We start from the raw sequence: 16,988 nt of genomic DNA, 5'->3' as shown, positions 1-16,988 counted from the left end.
TCAAGACTTAAACCATGAAAAGAGAGGCTGAAAACATTTTTCTGTTTTGGTATGTAAAAGAGTTAATATTCACATGCACTCTCAGTACTGGGCAGACAAACAGGATACAGAACCTTTTGATAGTAATGCTAATCTCTGACTTTCTGCCCCAAGTGGAAGGGATGATAAAAAGCATCATACTTCTTGATAAGGAAAGACAGTTCAGTAACAGAAACTCACATTAGTGATGGATTACCAAGACACATGGAAATGATAGGCTGGAATAAAACAAGATATAACAAAAGAAATAGAAAGAGGTAGCTTTTATATCTGCATTTAAAATCAGTTTTAAAGCTATCACCTATGAATTACAGGTAAAAGGCTACAGAAAATATATACCCATCTATTAACATAAGGCAGCTACTAATTTTATGCTTGGATGAACCATTTATTAAACTCATCACTGGTACATACGAGTAAGATTTATAATTTAATATATCAATTTTCTGAGTGAAAGTGTAATACCTTCTTTCATGAATTTAACTTTTTCCACAGATATGGAAGCAATCTTTCCTCCCCCCCCCCCCCCTTTTTAAAGGGGTATTAGTTCCTACATCATCTCTCATTGGGACCAAAACAACATATTTCCACTGTTTTTATTGCTTCCTGGATGCATTACAGACCTTTTTGCAGGAACATAAGGCTCAGTCTTTGCCATCTACAAGGTAGGTATATAAGTGACATAAATTAGTATCCAGAGATACACAGTATCTTCAGGGACAAAGAAAACATATTAAAGTTTAAAATAAAATTTAAAATAAGGGCAGGGGGAAGTCTACTCTAGAGTAAAAATCAGAGTTATCCAGACCTATTCTGGATGCACAGGTGTGCCTCTAGAAGCAGATAGGAACAGATAGGAACACCTACATCAAATTTTTTGCTGCTAGAGGGAAGCAGATGGGCCTGCAAGAAACAGAAGATACCTCTAAAAGGTCCAACCAACTTGGGAGAGCAGCTGACTTGCAAGATGTGGAGGGGGAAAATAGCACTTTTATGGTGGGTTCTCCAGGATCTGCTAGGAGCTACACCAGGTGCTGAGTTACCTGGACTCTGGTAAGGGACACAGTTCAAAGAAAAGGCTTCTCTTTGGGGCTGAGCCTTAACAACTTCATGACACTTCTCTCCCTTGTATTATCACACACTGCCTGACAACAGGGAAGAATCATTTAAAGAAAGCTTGATCCTCATTCATCCAGTAGTACCTGCTGAAACCTTAAGTGGCAGAGGAACATTTACATTAAAGCTAGAAAGATACAAAAGAAGAGACAACCAGATCCTTGCTTTATAAATTGTGCTAAATAATTAGATAAGTTCGAATGCACATTCATATGATATAAGGACACAAAATTAAAAACAAGATTTGGAAATTGAGGCCTGGACACTAATCTCTTCTGCTTGTTTGTAAACCAGTACTGCTGGATTAGACTACAAGGGAACATAAGCAGGCAGTACTTCTGGCACCTCATCCTGAAGTTACCGAACAACAGAGCAAAAGAAAAAACAAGGTCACTCGAGAAACATTCCGATACTAACAGACATGCAAGACTTGCAACCAGGCAATTTTACACTAGAATTAACTAATTTAACATGGGAGATGTTCAGTTAATTCCAAGCCATGCACACTTCTTTCGTGGAAATCATTTTGTTGGCTTTCTTTCTCCTAAGCGCAGCTAACAGAGGCAGAGAACAGACGCAGCAGTTTGCGCAGCAGTGTTTGGGCCCTGACTAGAACTTGAGGATCTTGTTGGAAGTTGTGGGCTTTCTGAGGACCCCCGAGGAACTAGCAGGTGATTGCTGTGAACAGGAAAGGGGAAGCTAGGCAAGGACAACTGCAGGAGACCTTGACTTCTCCTGGGAAAAGCTCTAGCTAGGAGTGGCTGCTGCTAACAAGCTCTCTCAGTTGCCCCTGACCAGAGGGAGCTGGGGCCTTTGATCCCGGTGGCCCTTGATTAGGGCAGGTCAAGCACCCTCTTAGCCAGTGCTAGGGAGAGGCCTATATAAGAGCCAGGCCTAGAGCACAGCTCCCAGAGCGCAGCGAACAGAGGCAGCGAACAGACGCAGCAGTTTGCGCAGCAGGGTGCGCGAAGGGACCTTCGTTTCTGTTCCCTGCGGTGTACGTTTCCTCAAGTATGGTTGTGACATGCCGCACAGCGCGTTCCCCAGCGGCTGTTGGAATTGCTGTGTCAGAAGCTTGGACCCGGACTGACCCTCTGACAGTAGATGCAGCTCTACAGGTCTCAGGCTGCAGGGAGTGCTTGGGGCCTCTCCAGGAGGCCTGGGCTGGCAGCCAGCTCTCCTGCAGGAGGTGTGCTGCTGTTGGCGAGCTGTGTCGTCAGGTAAGGGAGTTACGGGAGGAGGTCAGTAGGCTGCGCAGCATCCGAGAAGATGAGCAAGGGATAGACAGGGTATTCTCGGAGACTGTGCAGCTTCGGGAGTCCCAACCCCCCACAGCAGTGGAGTTGCCAGAGGGCTCTGTGCCGTGTGAAACGGTACATCATAACACCGTAGAAGAAGGCTGGAAACTGGTCACTGCTCATGGGAGGAGAAAGGCTCCTACTCCTCCTGAAGACTTGCAGCTGAAGAACAGGTTTAGTGCCCTCCAGGATGAGGAGGAGATGGGCATGGTTGCCAGGGAAGTACCTGGGACAACACACCCTGTGCCCTGCCGGAACACCCGGAAAAAGCGGCGGGTGATTGTTGTGGGGGACTCCCTGCTGCAGGGGATGGAGGCATCTATCTGCCGACCTGACCTCTTGTCTAGAGAGGTTTGTGGCCTGCCGGGGGCTCGTGTGAGAGATGTCATGCAAAGACTGCCTAGGCTCGTCCATTCTTCGGACTATTACCCACTGCTGCTCTTCCATGTGGGCGCCAATGACACCAAGGGCAAACTGGAGACCATCAAGCAGGATTTCAGAGCTCTGGGGATGGTGGTCAAGGGTCTGGGAGCCCAGGTCATCTTCTCCTCAATCCTGCCAGTGAGGGGGATGGATGAGAGGAGGAGGAGATGGACTTTCCAAGTTAACGACTGGCTGCGCCGCTGGTGTTGGCTGGTGTTGGTTTTGGTTTCTATGACCATGGGACCCTGTTTGAAGATCGACAACTGATGGCAAGAGATGGGATCCACCTCACGAGGCAGGGCATGCAGGTCTTTGCCAACAGGTTGGCCAACCTGGTAAGGAGGGCTTTAAACTAGGAAAGATGGGGGAAGGGGAGAGTAATAGTGCCAGGGTAGCTGGCAAAAGACTGCTCAAGTCGGGATGCCTCCAGCAGGTGAATGCAGCCAGGGAAGTACGCATGAGATGTGGCTATGGAGGATCCTCTTTTACCCCTCCTGGGAAACCTGCATGCTCAATCACCTCTCTGAAATGCCTGTACACCAATGCACGCAGCATGGGGAACAAACAGGAAGAACTAGAGATCTGTGTGCGGTCGCAGGGCCATGATCTCATTGCCATTACAGAGACATGGTGGGATAGCTCGCATGACTGGAGTGCTGTCACGGATGGCTATGTACTTTTTAGGAAAGACAGGCCAGGAAAGCGAGGTGGTGGAGTTGCTCTTTATGTGAGAGAGCAACTGGAATGTATTGAGCTGTGCCTAGGGGTGGATGAAGAGCGAGTCGAGAGCTTATGGGTAAGGATTAAAGGGCAGGCTAGCATGGGTGACACTGTTGTGGGTGTTTACTACAGGCCACCTGATCAGGAAGAGGAAGTCGATGAGGCCTTCTACAGACAGCTGGAAGTAGCCTCATGATCCCAGGCCCTGGTTCTCATGGGGGACTTCAACCACCCCGATATCTGCTGGAAAGACAACACAGCTAGGCACAAACAGTCCTGGAGGTTCCTGCAGAGCATTGGTGACAACTTCTTGACACAGGTGGTGGAGGAGCCAACAAGGAGACGTGTGCTGCTGGACCTCGTACTAACAAACAAAGAAGGACTGGTGGAAGACGTGAAGGTTGGGGGCTGCCTTGGCTGCAGTGACCACGAGATGGTGGAGTTCAGGATCCTGCGAGGAGGCAGCAGGGCACCAAGTAGGATCGCAACCCTGAACTTCAGGAGAGCAAACTTTGGCCTCTTCAGGGACCTACTTGGAGGAATCCCATGGGTGAGGGCCCTAGAAGGAAGGAGTGTTCAAGAGAGCTGGTTAATATTCAAACATCACCTCCTCCAGGCTCAAGAGCGGTGCATCCCTATGAGTAGGAAGTCAAGCAAAGGAGGCAGCAGACCTGCATGGATGAGCAAGGAGCTCCTGGCAAAACTCAACCAGAAGAAGAAGTCTACAGAAAGTGGAAAGGGGGACAGGCCACTTGGGAGGAATATAGGAACGTTGTCAGAGTATGCAGGGATGTGACAAGGAAGGCTAAGGCCTGTTTGGAATTAAATCTGGCGAGAGACGTCAAGGACAACAAGAAGGGCTTCTTCAAATACATCAGCAGCAAGAGGAAGACTAGGGAAAATGTGGGCCCTTTGCTGAATGGGGTGGGTGCCCTGGTGACGAAGGATACAGAGAAGGCAGAGTTACTGAATGCCTTCTTTGCTTCAGTCTTTACTGCTAAGGCCACCCTGCAGGAATCCCAGACCCTGGAGGCAAGAGAGAAAGTCTGGAGAAAGGAAGACTTTCCCTTGGTGGAGGAGGAGTTGGTTAGAGAACATTTAAGCAAACTTGACACCCACAAATCCATGGGTCCTGATGGGATGCACCCACAAGTGCTGAGGGAGCTGGCAGATGTTATTGCTAAGCCACTCTCCATCATCTTTGAAAGGTCATGGAGAACAGGAGAGGTGCCTGAAGACTGGAAGGAAGCCAATGTCACCCCAGTCTTCAGAAAGGGCAAGAAGGAGGACCCAGGGAACTACAGGCCAGTCAGCCTCACCTCCATCCCTGGAAAGGTGATGGAGCAGCTCATCCTGGAGGCCATCTCCAAGCATGTGGAGGAAAAGAAGGTGATCAGGAGTAGTCAGCATGGCTTCACCAAGGGGAAATCATGCCTGACCAATCTGATAGCCTTCTATGATGGAATGACTGGCTGGGTAGATGAGGGGAGAGCAGTGGATGTTGTCTACCTTGACTTCAGCAAGGCTTTCGACACTGTCTCCCATAGTATCCTCATAGACAAGCTCAGGAAGTGTGGGCTAGATGAGTGGACAGTGAGGTGGATTGAGAAGTGGCTGAATGGCAGAGCTCAGAGGGTTGTGATCAGTGGCACAGAGTCTAGTTGGAGGCCCGTAGCTGGCGGTGTCCCCCAGGGGTCAGTACTGGGTCCAGTCTTGTTCAACTTCTTCATCAATGACCTGGATGAAGGGACAGAGTGCACCCTCAGCAAGTTTGCTGACGATACCAAACAGGGAGGAGTGGCTGATACGCCAGAGGGCTGTGCTGCCATTCAAAGAGACCTGGACAGGCTGGAGAGGTGGGCAGAGAGGAACCTCATGAAGTTCAACAAAGGCAAGTGCAGGGTCCTGCACCTAGGGAGGAATAACCCCAGGCACCAGTACAGGTTGGGGGTTGACCTGCTGGAAAGCAGCTCTGCAGAGAAGGACCTGGGAGTGCTGGTGGACACCAAGTTAAGCATGAGGCAGCAATGTGCCCTGGTGGCCAAGAAGGCCAATGGGATCCTGGGGTGCATCAGGAAGAGTGTTGCCAGCAGGTCGAGGGAGGTGATTCTCCCCCTCTACTCAGCCCTGGGGAGGCCACATCTAGAGTACTGCGTCCAGTTCTGGGCTCCCCAGTACAAGAGGGATGTGGCACTACTGGAGCAAGTCCAGCGAAGGGCTACAAAAATGATGAGGGGACTGGAGCATCTCTCTTATGAGGAAAGGCTGAGAGAGCTGGGCCTGTTTAGCCTGGAGAAGAGAAGGCTGAGAGGGGATCTTATCAACGTGTACAAGTATCTGAAGGGAGGGTGTCGAGAGGATGGGGCCAGACTCTTTTCAGTGATTCCAAGCGACAGGACGTGAGGCAACGGGCACAAACTGAAACACAGACAGTTCCATCTGAACATGAGGAAATACTTCTTCACTGTGAGGGTGACAGAGCACTGGAACAGGTTGCCCAGAGAGGTTGTGGAGTCTCCTTCTCTGGAGATATTCAAAACCCGCCTGGATGCAATCCTGTGCAACGTGCTCTAGGTGACCCTGCTTGAGCAGGGGGGTTGGACTAGATGATCTCCAGAGGTCCCTTCCAACCTCAGCGATTCTGTGATTCTGTAATCTAGTTGCCAGCGCACTGCCAGCAAGCTGTTCTTTGCAGGGACTTTAGACAGGTTGTGAGGGCAGAGGGTACAAGTGTGAGGTGTCAAAGCCACTGTTGTCTGTACACCTGTATGAAGCAAGGGGAGGTCCTCCTGGCTCCCCTTCTGCTGGCCCTGCTGCTATCTTTTGCTTCAGGCCTTTATCCTCTGGTTTACTGTCAATACAGGTGCACATCAGCCTAGCACTGCCCTTTCTCAGTTTCCTTTTCACAGCTGCCTTGGATGTACAGGTTACCTGACCAGTGATCACAGAGCCTTCATCAGTTTTTCCAGCCTTTTATCTTTTCTGATGTTACAACACTGACCTTAGCAATAGCTTTTTCTGACCACAGTTTCACCTTTCTTCGCTGCCAGCTCTGCACTGTCTGAGACTATGATCACCTCCTTGCTGCATCAGCAGCAAAATGGATCAGTGATGCTTTAACCGTACCTAAAAACGGGAACATTGTATCAGCCCACAGAAATGGCTGAGTGAATTAAAAGGTGAACTTTAACTCAGCTTTAATTAACAGCTCTGATGTCAGATTTGTAAGTCAATACAGTAACCATACTCTAAGGGACATAGAGCACAAAATTTTAAACTAATTTTCTTTAAAAAATTGTTTTCTTGTCTTATAAATCCTTCTGGCACTCTTCAGTTCTCTGAGGACATCCCAGAATGATTCATTTTTCACCAAATGTCACCAACTGAGTTTCTGGGAGGCTTCTCCAACATCTGTACAACCAGAAAGCTCTGTCCCTCACTGTCAAAGAATAGGATAAGCCAAAAGGAATTCATAGAAAGAAAATTTATTTGTAATTTTTATTAATGAGATATTTTGCCAATGATAATTTGCAGATGGGAGAGAATCACGTCATAGTGTGATCTTTTTAATATTACTTTAATGCTTATGGATCTGGCTAATCTGAAACTCAGATACACAGTCTAAAAGCTACGATTAATAACACATTTCCTTTAATGAAAAGTTAAGTCAGATGGCATTACTTTCATCTTCTGTTCCCAATGCCAGAAACAAACCCAGCCCAGTGTCCTTGTCCAGAAGGATTGTAGTTGTGATAAAACAGTGTTCAAGCATGATTAGCATAGTTCAAATACGCAGATATGTAAGACTTTAGAACTGTTTGCTCAAATTTCAGGGACAGAGATACTGCAAAGTAAAAACAAACAAAAAGAACCTCACTCTTCCTTTTTGCTATACCACTATCTAAGGTTTCTTGAAGTAAGAACATTTTTAAATCCCAGTAAGTTTCCATGTGGAAAATATATTTTGATTTTTCTTCCCAATTATTAAGAACCAGGTCTGCGTTAGTAAATCAAATGTGCCCAGAGACCAACTGGCATGTAATAGCTTGCATCTATATTATTAAATTTTTACCTTCCAGAACAGTGGCAGCATGCAAATAACATGTTAGGAATAACTCAGGGGCTTCCTCGACCAATTCTCAAACCTTGCCCAGAAACCAGCTAGGAGAGGGCTAGTTGGTTGGAACCAAAACCATGACAGACACCATCGGAACAGTTCAATAGCAAGAACAACTGAATTGCAGTGCCAGCGAATGCTCTCTGGCACTGTTCAGTTTACCAATATAGGTGCAGCCAACATGGCAAAGCTGAGGGTGAAGGTCCCTATTGAAAAAGCATTAGCTTTTAAACTTTTCATTTCAACGAGACCCTGCAGTATTATCAACTTTACAAACAACCCAGTCTTGACCTGCCACACACACACACACACACACGCACGCACGCACGCAGACTTTGCCTTCTAACTGCTAGATCCATACCATGCTCCTTTGTGGAGCTGTGTGCCATGGTCCCTCCTGTCTCATGACGCAGTAGTGCCAAATGCAGCCGGTCAGCCTGACGTTTGTGTTTAAAGCAAAGCAGCAGCCACAGTGCTGAGCTGGAGCCAAGGGACGTGTGACTGCTCCTTCCTTTTATCCTTTAAGAACAGCCCCATTTGGCAACCTATACCTTCAAATACCACAGTCCCTCTTGGAATTTCCATCTTGCATGACCTAAGAGGGTTGGTCTCACACAGAGTGATCTGATATTCTGAAATATTTTCTTATTTTAAAGGATAGATGTTAACTTCATGCATATATACTGTGAAGAAAAAGTACCAGCAGGAACAGCACAGAATGAAAACATGATTACTAAAGAACAAGTGTCCCAACAGATGACAGGACCAACTGGAAGCATTATCTATTGAATTAAGCAAATATTTTCCTAATAATCCTTTAAAGGTCTATACACATATATCAGCAAGTAATGCAAACACACTACTAAGTGGCCAGGGGAATAAGAAAACCTGAAGCATGGCTGCTAAACAATTATTTTTATTTCTGCCTACATGAAAAGTCAAGTCTAAAAGAGAGAAAGGCTAAAAAACCCCAAACTGAAAAAACATATTAATCATAGAAAACAGGAATTATACCTAGAAAAAAAAACCCAAAATTCATCTTTCAGAAGTGCAGGGATAGCACTTCAAAAGCAATGCCTCCCCCTCAGTGGAGAAATTATGTCTTCCTGACAGGGTGATCAGCACAAGTGAGGTACCACACATGCCCCAGCGTGCCTTCCCCATTTTCTAAACAAAGTTCCAAAACTAGATGAAAATATATTAAAGTGAAAGTGGCACTTCTATAATAGCTTTTTTATTCATTTTGGTTAGGTAGCATAACTTGACCCTCAAAAAATAGCAGATACTCATAGTTCCACCCACATATATATGTATCCAGACAACAAAAATAACAGCAATCTTATCTTAAAGATTCAAATGGGATCAAACTTAATATCATACTTCCAGGATACTTCAGTTGTTGAAAAGAAGAGGTGTTTTAGACACCCAAATGTGTTAAGTAAAATAACAGTGCTAAAATGTCACTGCTGGGTGCAAGCAAATTCTCAGAGTGCAAGCACATATTGACCCATTGTACCCCAACGAAAGCCACACCTCTCACAGGAAAAAGCAGAATTTGCACAAAAACAAAACAAAACAAAAAAGTGTTAAAGTGTAGGAATAAAAGGAGGAGGAAAAATAGGTCTTAAATCAACCCTCTCCTGGAAGGTCAGGATATTATCCCAATAAAGAAACATATTAGCAACTAAATTGATACTCCAAATGATGTCAGCAGAAGGGGGTGAACAAGTTAGATTAATTTTCATGAGAAGACAGAGATAAGGTGACCTTGTGTGATTCAAGTTGCTAAAAGCACAAAACAAAATTGTTACAGATTACTACCATCTGTACACTTCCAGATTTAAACACTGAGTTGGTGAGGTTCTGGGGTTTTTTTGAGCAAAAAATAATTTCTCTTCAGGTATGACTGAAGGACCCAACTTCTGCTTAAAAAGAAGTCTTTGTTAAATCTGACTGAACCCTTGAATTAAAAAAATAATAAAAAAAAAATCAAGTTTAAATCCAACTTCTAAATCATTCCTTCATTTACTCTTGCAAAGCTAATGCCACCGTATTAATAAAATCCTAACTCCAGTTTTTAGTGAGAGACAAACACATTTATATAACAACATTATGCAACTTGGTATTCGCTGAAGATGGACAGCTTAGACATTTCTTTGCTATGGTTCACGTGACGTGAGTGACTGATTATCCAGGTTCTGCACTAAAAAATGAGGCTTGCGTGCCATTGTAAAAATTATTGCTTTGCTGTCCTGGAACACAAATTTCAAGAGACAGCTCCTAAATCATAACGTTAACAGACAAATACACAGATGAAAGTATAACGCTACTTTCAATCTTCTTGTTAGCTCGAAGTAATGTTTCATGCAAGAACACAGAATGCACTCGTACATCACGGGGGCATGCAGAATCCTCCCATTTAGGAATGGAGCAATTCCACATCAACTTAATTAAAAAACAAACAAACAAATATCCCACTGTTTGATGCTGCTTTTATCTCACACTGAAAAAGAAACATTTCTCATTAGAAGTCATGTCATTTCAGTAACAGACATTCATTTGTCAATAACTAGGAAATCAGAGTTCTGGAACATTAAAGGAATCTCTCCCTGCACTTGAGCAAAGCACTGGTACAGCAAGAGGAACGGACCTGAGCAAAGAGCGAGTTTGAGAGGTGGAAATGTCATATAGGAGAAGTTCACTAACATGGGGCAATAGCCTCTATTTTGCCTTCTATTTGCCCTTCTAACCTGAAGGGTCTAAGCCTGCCCACACTGTCAGCCTCAACCCCAGTGCAAGAGCAGGCTTTGGGGAGTAGCCACCCAAAGCAGGGGTCACGTTACCCCGTGAGCAAGCCAGAAGTCCCTACCAGTGGGACCCTTTGAGATATGCCATTTTGAACAGGGCTGTTAAAATTTCTATCTTGTCCTCAGCTGTAAAATTGCTGACTTTTTAATACAAGACCATAGGAGTATGGAGTGGGAAAGGGTTTAAAAGACACTGTGTTTAGTGCAAAAGGGGCAACTCTTGCATGTCATACTAAACTGTGCTTTGGGCCTCTTGAAGCATTCTGCCAACTGGAAAAATCACACTGACACAAGAATGAAGAACAACATCTCCTGAAAAGTACTGTAGCAGAGGTGTTACAGTTCTCTTCCTCTCTCCCCCACCTTTTTTTTTTTTAATGATTTTATTTTTAATTTTGAGACAAAAAATTTTCTATTACAGGTTGTACATGTCTTCACAAATGATTCAAGCCACAGTCTATTAAAAAGAGAAAGGTGTACCTGGCAAATCTGAGCATTAAGAACAATTACCTAATCAAACAACATGATACATGGCTATCTTTAGTGAATCATTATGTACATAATTTGGGCTGACTCAGTGTGGTTAGGCCTATTTATATCATACAAGGATTGTTTTTTCTTCCCCCAATGACTGATGAATTTGAAAAGATTGGAAAAAATATTTTGTTGTATTTGAATTTCAGCATTGACCCTCACATCAAACATTACTTGACATTAACATGGTAATATTCTCTCTGACTGTGCTCTCTTGCTGCTACATAACAGAGGGGCAGCAGCCTCTTTTTCTTCTGCCAGCTTAAATGATTTATACTTTCAGTGCACCAGAGAGTGGGAGAGCATGCTTACCCTTCTACTAAGCAACTGTCTGCTTAATCCTCAGTTATGCAGCTGGCAAGCTGACTCTTTGCAATATCTGAAATTCCAAATAAGTTCTCCCCAGATGTATTAACCAGTCATAATGAAACAGGATCTATCATATACACAACACTAAGCAAAAGATAAGAGGTTTTGGAAAAGGACTCAGCATCTCATCATTTCCAAGACAATAACCTTGAAAAAGCCCAAGCAACCCTAACAGCTGTTGTTCTGCAAGTCTGATCCCTGCACACTAACAGAAGCAGCTGTTTTGAAACGTGCCCACTGTTCCTCTGGAGCATTAGAGCAATCCTTCATCTTCTCCTCTTCCTTTGCAGCTTTCTTGTAGTTGCTTCTAGCTCAGACTAGATGTGCTGCTGGGGAAGTAATGCAAGGAGCAGACGAGAGAGACCTTGTTGTTACCTGAACCTTTGTTGGGAACATAATTACTTGTAGGGATGACTAAGAATGTAGAATCTCAACAAATAACTATTCTATTTATTTTTGCCTGCAACACCATAAAGTCAGTGCATTAAACAATGTGACTAATGTCTGTCCCCTGTTTGTATGTCTCATCCTCTCCCATCAGCTGGAGATACAAGTATGTTAGAGTGCTTCATACAGTAGAGGAAATTGCCTGGCAGAGCAGCCTGAGCTGTTTTTGTTGTGCATGATGGGAAGAAAAGACCAATGAAATGCACTTTACATCTGGAACAGTTTTGGAGATAGTGGAGCAAAATCCCCCAGAACCTGAGGACCACCTCACACTGGCCTCAGAGAAAGCTGCCTTCAGCAAAGACGAGCTTTATCTGGAGAACCCCACTGTGCCAAAGGAGCACAGATGTTGACAACACTTACAGTTCATTTTACAGTTTCAGGTAGGCTTTTCGATATCTGGGGTCCAAGCCATGCGATATCCTTAAGAGAGGGCTCAGAACACTGAATTTCATGAAAAACTCTACAAAAAGCTAGTATAGAAAACAGAGGGCAGACTCAAGGTAAACAGTACAGGCTTGGTGTGGCTCCAGTACAAATATCTAAATATCCAGAAATAGAGTCCATCAGACCAATCATATTTTTCTGCATCTGTTTTGTATTTTCTGCAGTCTCAAAAGAAAGTTTCTAGTCATTCTTACTGATTTAAATGAAAAGAACTATTCCAGTTAAACTGTGTGAGTTACAGTACTTTGTTCTTCTTTACTAAGCAAAGGAATAAGGACCCTTTACATCAGTGTTAGTCATCTAAAGGCTCTACCATGACACTACTAAAGAAAAAAAAAAAGAAGTTAAAATATTATCCACTAGCACAAATGGCTCCGGCTCCACTCCTCACAAGAACGGAGAGGATCGAGAACAGCAGCTGCATTTTAAGGTCAAACAACTGATAAAACATCTCCCCAGCAGATAAGTTAGCACAGTCTTCAGAGCAAATGCCATCTTCTAAGCATTACTGTGAGCAGTATAAAGATCTCCAGCCAAAAACCTAGAGGGCCAAGTAGTCAGAAAGGCTTTTCTGAGCAAGAGATTGCAGTGCAATTGTCCAGCTAGAGGACAAGGCTACTGCTAAACTGAAGGAGAACAAGGCTTCTGAGGCTTACGCTCTGTTGAACCTTGCTTCCAGGCACCTGCTTGTCTGTCACCAAAGCAATGCAAAGTCAGTAAACAGAAAGCAATGGCAGATTGATGGCATCTACTTGATTTAACTCAGAATGAAGGGGGGAGGGGGGGGGGGGACAAAAAAAACCTTTGCTGTCAAATAGCATGGGAAGCACCACTAAATACCAAATTGGTGTCTCTATTACAACAATTATTATTGCTCCTTTTGTCTTTTAGTGACTTGCAGTCATCAACTGCTAGGCCAGTAGTGTGCGGAAGGTGAGATATACTTGCCCTTCTCCAGTTCTGCAATTGCATTGGTAAATTATGCTACACAACACTGACACTGGTTAATCCTGTAACAACAGGGTCCTGTTTGAAGCCAACACCTTTCTTCTTCTTCTGCATCTCCTGCCGTCTGCGTACAGAAGTATATACTTCTTGACTAAACTATGTGGTCTTCTGATCTTGTCTGGGATGCCAATGATGAAGATCAGGTGTTTAACACCTGCTGACCAACTAGCTCTTGGGCTATCTCAGGCTGAGGTTTGGCTCTTGAACACCTTTAACTCTCAAAGATAGTAAGAAATGAAGATGTGCAGTGATATTGAAAATCAAAATATTTGGGGGGGGAGGTGGAGAGGACTGCTCCATTAAATTGTGGGGGGGAAAAAACAACAACATATACTCATGGTGAACACATCATTTTGAATCACTGCACATAAACTGTAAGAAGTAAAGCCGAGTGAATGACTATCAGTTCCCTGTTCTATCTAGACTTACACATTCAGACTCTGTATACTTAAATTCGTTTGCATGTATGAAAGGCCTAATTTTTCAGCTATACCAACCAAAACACTCCAAGGATGAGTAACTCTCTCTTGAACTAAAAAAACCTCACAAACTAATGACCACAATACTTCAAGCACACCCAGGTTCTCCCTTTTGTGTATGTTTCACTGAAAAAAAATCTAGTCACTTGAATTTTGTGGGATGCAAAAATCATTTGAATTAGAGCAGAAAAACATTTTGCATGTATTTAATGAGTTAATTCACTCCCTCCAGATTTTCAAGCAAGATTACTAATTTTATCAAAGTAAACAAAAACATGGCATACTGCATTTGAAGTCAAATCTAAGTACTAGCAAGGGACACGACCATCTAAACTTTTACAATATGATTAAAAAAAAAAAAAATCCTGCTAGCACCATGTATCAGTGTCACACCTTTTAGGCAAGATTCCAGGAAAGGACTGTGAATTAAGGTTTTTCTCTCCCCTCACTAAGCCTTTGTTCCTCAGCCTCTACTGGCATCGTCGTTACCAAGAAGGCATGAACTTCTAACTTCAAAATCCTTATTTCTGACTGACAGATTCCAAAGGCTTACCCTACACATTTTTCTCTCTGGGACTCTGCTGGGGAGAAAGTGCCCTGGCCAGAGGACAAGGTCAGCAAGTGACACTGTTCCTCTTTACCCTCGGGTAGCTGGAAGCCAGAAGCACTGCAGGACTAGGTAGGAGGAAGGTCAGAACAAGCCTGAGGACACACAGTAGGCCAAAATAACATTGCCAGGATTCGATATCTGGTATCCATGGTGATTTTGCTTTTTATATAATTCTACAGTCCTTCTACTACCACATTACCGAGTGTAGTGTCCATCACTAGCTACTTGTTAAGTAACCTTCACCTAAGAATTCACTTGGATAGTATTATGCATGCTCATGCACAGGTGACACACTCCTTTTTATAGGAGAGTGAGCACATCTATTTGACACCTGCTAAAGATTTTACTCGACTAAAAACCCCAAGTTTATAGAGAAAAATTCAAATTTTACATTGGTAGCATGTTTTGCTACCCTATTTTATGGCAATAAAGGATGCATTCAACATATTAAGAACTCTAATCTTAATTGGTTAAGTTTAAACTGGAAAATTCCATTTATGTCAAAGTCCTTTGTATGATTTTAGAAATTAATCCATTTTTCATTCAATTTCATAAAGATAAGTAATAGGTACGTGACAGGTTTAGTAATGATAAATCTCAAGATCTACTTTAAAGATGTAATAGCTAAACAGCTAAAATGACATCACTGCATATTTAGCAAAATCAGTGTGCTGAATGCTACTAAAAGCAAACTGGCAAAAAAACCGCGCTGCATGCAGGTCATAGTCCCTTAAAAAAAACCCAAAAAACAAAAAACCCCAATAATACAGAGCAGGTCTTACCTAATTGTTTTTCTTGTTTTTCTCTCCGTTCCCTAGCAAGCCGCTGCCTGTCATCAACCTTTAGTATTGGTGGATGATCTGCATATAGAGGAGAAAAAAAAAAAAGTTAGGGATGTAGCATAAAATCTAGTATTAGCATATACAAGCTTTTATGAGAACAACCATTAAACAGCTCTAATTATTCCAGTTTCAAAAAAGAACAAATGTTCCAGAAACCTGTCTTATGAAAATAAGGTGGAACAATTTTAAAAAGTATGAATCCTTTCCAATTATCTTAATGTGCAAACACTCAAAAGCGGACAAAGCTGTAGCTCTGAATTTTAAACAAAACTAACTAGTCCATGCAAATCCATGAGGAAGGACTTTTTTTTTCCAAGCTTCTAACAACTTGATTGCTTGAGATCATTCTGACAAAATATTATCTATTATTTCATAACCTCTCTCCAAAATGCATTTGTATCATAATTCAGCATCCTCTTCTTCCCACCAATATTATTTTAAAAAACTAATAAGCACTATTTCACAGGACTCAAATAAAGCTCAGTACACAAGCAAAACCGATCAGACCAGAACACTGTAGCAGTTCTGGTTGAGCTCTTGTGACAATTAAGATAGGAAACTCGATATCATATTAAAGGTGTTGTTCATGTGTGCAAGTATTTTAAAGGTTCTAGCAGACGTGTTAAGGCAGTGCATCATGTATATAGGATGGTACAATACCAATAAAGTTAGAAAATAGCTTCCTACAACTATCCTTGTAGACTGTAACTTAGCCACACAATTTCTTTAAAAATACCTGTGACCGGACACCTGGATCATGGCAAAAAAACTAAGGATAACATATGAAAAATCTGTCTCAAAGCCCAGATTTGATTATAAAAACGTTTGGCTGGATAAACGTCACTTGCTCAGTGAGACAGACTGAGTTATTCAGAAAAATAACAAAATACTAAGCAGCTAGCATCCTACTTCCAGTCTCAGCAGTGGAGCCAAGACAAAATGGGAACAAAATCTGAGTTACCACTTCATCTCAGCATGCTGCCAAAACTAATTTCCTACTTCTCCTTAGATTCTTCTGTTAAATCTGGAAAGCTGTTCACTGTGCTAGCTTTTTCACTAGCACTGAAAAAGCGTGTTTTAAACAAGCACCCTCCCTCCCACTCCCCAAAACAGAAAAGTTTTCTGGGTATAAAGAAATGGTCTGATTTATTTTAATATTAAGGATAATTCAGTTTTTAAATATTACATGTTAAAGCAAAGAACTATCTAGAATAGTGTCACCATGGAAAGTGCCCATAAAAAGAAAGGTTCCTATAACAGAGAACTTTTTCATTATTTAATGTGAGTACACAAATACGCAATTTGTAAAAACACATAAAGGTCAGCCTCCTTCTGTGTATAGACAGTACTTACCTATGGAGAAAATTCTAGAAAAACAACATGTTGGACAATGCAAATAAGGTTTAAAAAAAGATATTTGGAAAGATAAATCCCTGAAGCGAGGATGATGTTTTACAGTGATTTTAAATAGCCATTTGAATTAGAGGAAAATCAGTAATGTTGATTTAATACTCTAACAGAAGTTCCTGCATCCGGATGACAAAACCTTCCCTCCTGGATGAAGGAATTCAGTGCTGACTATCTTCAGACTAATTATTTTCAAACTCTCATCAGTGAGCAATGATCATTCTTCTCAACAGCAGTCAGAGAATACAGACTCAATTAGTGACATTAATATCAACGCAAAGTAAGAACAGCAGGAAGAAATCCCATTGCATACTTGTAGAAGAAC

General features: G+C 42.8%; 1 protein-coding gene across 4 annotated transcripts in view; it reads right to left on the bottom strand.

Annotated features, from left to right (window-relative positions):
* The window catches only part of MAP7 (microtubule associated protein 7), a 131,060-nt gene that overhangs the window by 43,487 nt on the left and 70,585 nt on the right, over nucleotides 1-16,988 (bottom strand). For all 4 annotated transcript variants that reach the window (XM_067293675.1, XM_067293676.1, XM_067293674.1 and 1 more), the window contains exon 3: nucleotides 15,197-15,274. In XM_067293675.1, coding sequence (XP_067149776.1) covers nucleotides 15,197-15,274 — 78 coding nt within the window. The remainder of the gene's footprint in view (nucleotides 1-15,196; nucleotides 15,275-16,988) is intronic.

This window comes from Apteryx mantelli, chromosome 3 (assembly GCF_036417845.1).
Source record: "Apteryx mantelli isolate bAptMan1 chromosome 3, bAptMan1.hap1, whole genome shotgun sequence".
NCBI classification, from domain to species: domain Eukaryota; kingdom Metazoa; phylum Chordata; class Aves; order Apterygiformes; family Apterygidae; genus Apteryx; species Apteryx mantelli.
This window is presented reverse-complemented; position numbering and strand designations above follow the sequence as displayed.